Source organism: Felis catus, chromosome X (assembly GCF_018350175.1).
Source record: "Felis catus isolate Fca126 chromosome X, F.catus_Fca126_mat1.0, whole genome shotgun sequence".
Classification (NCBI taxonomy): domain Eukaryota; kingdom Metazoa; phylum Chordata; class Mammalia; order Carnivora; family Felidae; genus Felis; species Felis catus.
Genome location: NC_058386.1, coordinates 46166768 through 46172870, shown reverse-complemented (window position 1 = coordinate 46172870; position 6103 = coordinate 46166768). Strand labels below are relative to the sequence as shown.

At 46.5% G+C, this 6103-nt stretch overlaps 1 protein-coding gene across 1 annotated transcript; it reads left to right on the top strand.

The window, feature by feature from the left end:
- The first annotated feature begins 3426 nt into the window (after window positions 1-3426).
- On the top strand, window positions 3427-5973 carry HSD17B10 (hydroxysteroid 17-beta dehydrogenase 10). The gene is made up of 6 exons (XM_004000538.5): window positions 3427-3560; window positions 3881-4045; window positions 4641-4805; window positions 4918-5046; window positions 5128-5236; window positions 5640-5973. The coding sequence occupies exons 1-6, from the start codon at window positions 3534-3536 to the stop codon at window positions 5828-5830; spliced, it is 786 nt and encodes a 261-aa protein (XP_004000587.1). The 5' UTR covers window positions 3427-3533; the 3' UTR covers window positions 5831-5973.
- The last annotated feature ends 130 nt before the right edge of the window (window positions 5974-6103 follow it).

Here is a 6103-nt window from a genome sequence, read left to right as displayed (position 1 = left end):
AGAGATGGTGGTGTGTAGATGCTGGGGAAGTAGGAGAGTCATTCCAGGGCTTGGCAAGGTTAATAATGTGACCTAGGCACAAGTGGTTAAAGTCAACAGGAGGTGAAGGTCCTTGCAGTTGAGCAGATGAAGGAATCATGAAACTGGGCCCCCAAATTCTCCCAAGATTGATTGATTGACCAACTGACTCATTCATTCATTCATTCATTCATTCATTCATTTTTACCGTGTGTCTAGTACCTGCTGGCAGTTTTCTTGGGATTGGGTAGCCAAGAAGTGAACCAGCAGGACAAAATCCTGTGGCCATGGGGCTTACCTTCCAGCAGGGAGAGAACCACACCACACACACACACACACACACACACACACACACACTCTCATACATAAATTAGACAAGGCTCAGGGCACCTGGGTGGTTCAGTCGGTTAAGGGGCTGACTTTGGCTTAGGTCATGATCTCGCAGTTCGTGGGTTCGAGCCCCACATCGGGCTCTGTGCTGACAGCTCAGAGCCTGGAGCCTGCTTTGGATTCTGGGTCTCCCTCTCTCTCTGCCTCTTCCCAACGCATGCTCTCTCTGTCTCTCCCTCTCAAAATTAAATAAACATTTAAAAATTTTTGAGGGGTGCCTGGGTGGCTCAGTCAGTTAAGCATCTGACTTCAGCTTAGGTCACCGTCTCGCGGTCTGTGAGTTCGAGCCCCGCGTCAGGCTCTGGGCTGATGGCTCAGAGCCTGGAGCCTGCTTCCGATTCTGTGTCTCCCTCTCTCTCTGCCCCTCCCCATTCATGCTCTCTCTCTGTCCCAAAAATAAAATAAAACGTTAAAAAAAATAAAAAAAAAATAAAAATTTTTGAAAATTAGACAAGGCTCAAGTGCCTTTAGGCACAATTCCATGACCCCAAAAGTTCTGAAAAGCATAAGGTTTTTTTTCATACTTTGGAGCTCAAACCCATCAGGTGGCAAAACCTGACCTGAAGTAATATGAGGCTATCTATAGTCTTGATTCACACTTAAGTGTTATTGTTCATACTTTTCAGTCTAGAAATATTACATTTTAATTATGTGATGCTCTAGACCTTTCTCAGTAGTTATATAGAATAGACTATATGCAGTATACAGAATTATGTTATATAAAATATGTCTTCTTTTCTAAAATTGAAAAAAATATGAATTCCAAAACACATCTGGTCCCAAGATTAGAAAAAAGATTACAGACCTGTAAGGGCTATGCAGATAATTCAAATATGCAATGTGTTGGTTCACAAAATGGCCCCTGTACAAAAAGGGCATGGAGAGACCAAAGAAAGAGGCAAACCACTCCAGATTGGTAGATGGCAGATTTAATAAGCAAGGGAACTTACATACAAGGCTTGTCTTAGCTGAAAGACAAGTAGATATCTGCATCCACCCACTGAAATCTTAAAAATGTATAGAGAGGCTTTAACTAGGTTCAACCATGTATTCAGTCTAGATAGTCTCAACAATACCTTATTCTCTCAAGGCTATGTCCCTGAAATGGCTCCAGCCATGGGAACATTGGGCAGAGTATACATTCCAAAGACAAGGGAAGGGGTGAAGAGATACCCATTGCCTGGCTCCAACTCTCAGGTCAACCAGTGGTCACATCCTCAATGACTTTCTCCAACAAGATGGGATAGTAACTAGGTGTCCACAGCTTGAATGATCAGGGAGAGAAGGTGACATTTAAGTTTAGTTCTACATGATGAAAAAAAGAAGAAGAAGAAAAAGGCAGTCATGCAAACTTCACGGAGAGAGAATTCCAAGCAGAGGGAACAGCTAATGCAAAGATGAACACAAAGAGGCCAACTGTGGCTGAAGCATATTGGACCCCGTGAAGAGTGCTATAAATTGCTGGGCTGACTTCATGTAGTCAGAAAGATGGTGAATCTGGTACTAAATCCTTTGATGAATATGGTGTAGTGTCCATGAGTGTGGTGATTGTCAACAACTAGGAGGCCTAGAGGGAAGTCATCCTGGTGGGAAAGCATGTGGGGAGATACTTTAGGTAGAGGAAACATAAAGCCAAATGGGACTGAAAATGTAGACTAAGATTTATGGCCTGAAGACCTTGGTTTGGGGAGAAGTATGAAAGGAAGTCAGATTAGGTAGATTAGGTGGGTCCAGTTTCATTCTTCTGCATTTCGCTGTCCAGTTTTCCCAGCATCATTTGCCAAAGAGACTGTCTTTTTTCCATTAGATATTCTTTCCTGCTTTGTCGAAGATTAGTTGGCCATATATCTGTGGGTCCACTTACAGATTCTCTGTTCTATTCCATTAATCTATGTGTTTGTTTTTTGTGCCAATACCATACTGTCTTGATGATTACAGCTTTGTAATCTTAAAGTCCAGAATTGGGATGCCTCCAGCTTTGGTTTTCTTTTTTCAACATTACTTGGGCTATTTGGGATCTCTTATGGTTCCATACAAATTTTAGGATTGTTTGTTCTAGCTCTGTGAAGAATTCTGGTGTTATTTTGATAGGGATTGCATTGAATGTGTAGATCGCTTTGGGTAGTATCAACATTTTAACAATATTTGTTCTTCCGATCCATGAGCATGGAATGTTTTTCCATCTCATTGTGTCTTCTTCGATTTCTTTCATAAGTTTTCTATAGTTTTCAGCATACAGATCTTTTACCTCTTTGGTTAGGTTTATTTTTAGGTATCTTATGGGTTCTGGTGCAGTTGTAAATGGGATTGATTCCTTGATATCTCTTTCTAATGCTTCATTATTATTGTATACAAATACACTCGATTTCTGTACATTGATTTTTGTATCCTGCGACTTTGCTGAATTCGTGTATCAGTTCTAGCAGTTTTTTGGTGGAGTCTTTCAGGTTTTCCATGTAGAGTATCATGTCATCTATGAAAAGTGGGTTTGACTTCCCTCTCTTAGTGGCTCTCTACATCCATATCTTTGTGATCCAATCTGGCATCTCTGTTCTTCTCAGTCTCTTAACATATTTCTCTCTGGTGGCTCTCAGAATCTACATCTTTGCATATCCATGTTTATGTCTCAGAACTTTGTTCTCTGTCCCTTTGTCTGTGTCTGTACTGTAATTATCTTTCCCGAACTGAACTGTGTCCTTCTGGAAGGCATGAATCTTTTAATATTCCTTTGGGTATCCCCAGTGACCCGCACAGAGCCTGGCATATGAGAAACTCTCATATATGTGTATGCTTGAATGAAGGCTTTTTCTGAGTAAGGAATACTCTCAATCTCCTGTCCGCCTACTCCCCGCGGAGCTGGCTGACTGCTCAAAGACTAGCTAGGGAGTAAGTAGTGCGGCAGGTGTGATGGTATTGTGCTGCTGCTATTGGGTTCTTTATCTAGGTGAAAAAACTCCGGAGGCACCTGGCTTTGGCTTCGCGCAGTGCGCAGGGACAAAAACAGCCGACACCACGCCCCGGAGTCTTGCGCATTGGCCCGTCCCTTCGCAGGCCCCGCCCCATCCCTCCGCCTCGGCCAATCAGGGTCTGCCTCATGGCCAGGTTCGTGGAGAGGCCAGGGCAAGATGGCTGCGGCATGTCGGACTGTGAAGGTAGTGGGGCGTTCGCTCCTGCTGGCTGCCCCGCTGCGCCAGCTGGGACCGCGCGGTCGTGGAACTAGGGGGTAGAGATCGGTGCTGGGAGAAAGGGTCACCCTTTTCTAGGCCTGGTAGTGCGGCAGTTGGGTTTGGGAGGTGAAGATCAACTCTCCGCTGCATGTGTATGGGCTGTCTGGGGATGAGACACCACCAAAAGGTCCCATCAGTAAGGAGAGGAAACACACCTGGGTTACACCGCAGGCGTGACCAGGAGTCTCCCTTGCAGGAGTGGGGGTGGTCTGCACAGCATAGCCATTTGACCGTATCCTTCACAGGGCCTAGTTGCTCTAATAACCGGAGGAGCCTCTGGTCTGGGTCTGGCCACGGCGGAGCGACTGGTGGGGCAAGGGGCCACTGCTGTGCTTCTGGACCTGCCTAACTCCGATGGGGAGGTCCAAGCCAAGAAGTTAGGGAAGAGTTGCGTCTTTGCCCCAGCTGACGTAAGTGTGTACATGAGGTCACTGAAATAGGCCTGGGAACTGGTGGGGTCCCCTTCCATAAGGGTGCTATCCATGTGGACAGTGGACCCATCTCCTTGCCCCTTTTGGCCTAAGCTCTCTGTCAAGCACTGTGGGAGCATTTGCAATAAGGAATGTACAAAGCCCGGATCCACGGCAGTGGGGATGGAGATTGGACATATCAGAATCTCTTGGAGTTGGTATGTACAGTTTGAAAATGCATATTGTGCTCTGTAGTTTTATATTTACAAAGTTGAAAAACTTTTAGTGAAACTACAGAAAGTGAAGCTAGTTATCTTCATATCACTAATTCTCAAAGCTGCTCTGATCCACAGAAATCTCCAGGGGTATGTGAATTTATCAAAAGAGGGTATAGATTTGAAAAATGTTTTGAACACTGCTCTATACTACCTAACATTTTCACCTTTGCCCCACTCTTGAGTTTTCTTTTGGCCTCTCCCTTGATTACAGAATCCTGTTGTCACTCAAAGACTGGACCTGCTCCCTCCTCCTCCAGGTTTAGTGGTGAGTGTGTGTGCTGGGAGATGTATACTTTTCTCCACTTCTCCCTTTGAAGGTGACCTCAGAGAAGGACGTGCAAGCAGCCCTGACTCTAGCAAGAGAAAAGTTTGGCCGTGTGGATGTGGCAGTCAACTGTGCAGGCATTGCAGTGGCTATGAAGACATACAACTTAAAGAAGAATCAGGCCCATACTTTGGAGGACTTCCAGCGAGTTCTTAATGTAAGGCCTTGGAGGTTCTCCAGGGGTACAAGTAAGAGATATTTGACTGTGGGTGCCCCCACAGCTTTTAGGGGACAAAAGGTCCTACACCATGTTTCTACTGGTCTTCCAGGTGAATCTCATGGGCACCTTCAATGTGATCCGCCTGGTGGCTGGTGAGATGGGCCAGAATGAACCAGATCAGGGAGGCCAACGCGGGGTCATCATCAACACTGCCAGCGTGGCTGCCTTTGAGGGCCAGGTGTGTGGGCAGGGACAAGGCTTGTGTGTCCTTGGTAACTTGTTAGGGCCTTTCCACCTATGACCTCTACTTCTTCTCCAGGTTGGACAAGCTGCATACTCTGCTTCCAAGGGGGGCATAGTGGGCATGACACTGCCCATTGCTCGGGATCTGGCTCCCATGGGCATCCGAGTGATGACCATTGCTCCAGGTAGATATATTCCCTCCCTGCCACACCTGGGATTGGGTAGGATTCATGGGCAGTTGAGAGGGGAAGGTGTCTACCAACTAAGCAGCAATAGTCTTCCATTTCTGGGCATCATAAGTACATAGTTGGGGCTAAAGTGAGGAGGGAATGAGTAAATATGAAAGGAAGGGCAAAGGCGCCTGGGTGCTCAATTGGTTAAGCATTCGACTTTTGATTTCGGCTCAGGTTGGTGAGATCGAGCCCCGTGTTGGACTCTGTGCTGACAGCACAGAACCTGCTTGGGATTCTCTCTCTTCTCTCTTTCCCCCTCCCCAACTTGAGCATGTGCTCTCTGTCTCTCTCTCAAATAAATAAACATTGAAAAAAAAAGGAAGGGTAGGCCTCTGACTCTGACTGTCTTGTCTAGGCCTATTTGGTACCCCACTGCTGACCAGCCTCCCAGAAAAAGTGCGCAACTTCTTGGCCAGCCAGGTGCCCTTCCCCAGCCGCCTGGGTGACCCTGCTGAGTATGCTCATCTGGTACAAGCCATCATCGAAAACCCATTCATCAACGGAGAGGTCATCCGGCTAGATGGGGCCATCCGCATGCAGCCTTGAAGGGAGAGGGCACAGAAAACACCTGTTCTTCTGCCCCTCCTTCCCCTGGAGTACTGTACTGCAGCTTGAGAGGAAGTCCAGTAGCCATCTTGTAACTGCCCAGCAGTCACACTCTGTGCCTAATAAAAACTCTGTTTCTCACAGGGAGTGGGTAACGCTGTGTGCTGGGTAAACTGGCATGGGGAAGAAAGGTGAATTAGTGACAGGGTCAGATCCTCTAAGCCCAGGGGTGGGTGGGAAAGGCAGTACCTTACACCTTTTGTGTCCTGTTAC

Coding starts and splice junctions, on each gene's coding strand:
- HSD17B10 (XM_004000538.5), top strand. CDS start 3,534: ATGGCTGCGGCATGTCGGACTGTGAAG. Junction 4,046..4,640: donor GCGTCTTTGCCCCAGCTGAC/GTAAGTGTGTAC, acceptor CTCCCTTTGAAG/GTGACCTCAGAGAAGGACGT. Junction 5,047..5,127: donor TGGCTGCCTTTGAGGGCCAG/GTGTGTGGGCAG, acceptor CTTCTTCTCCAG/GTTGGACAAGCTGCATACTC.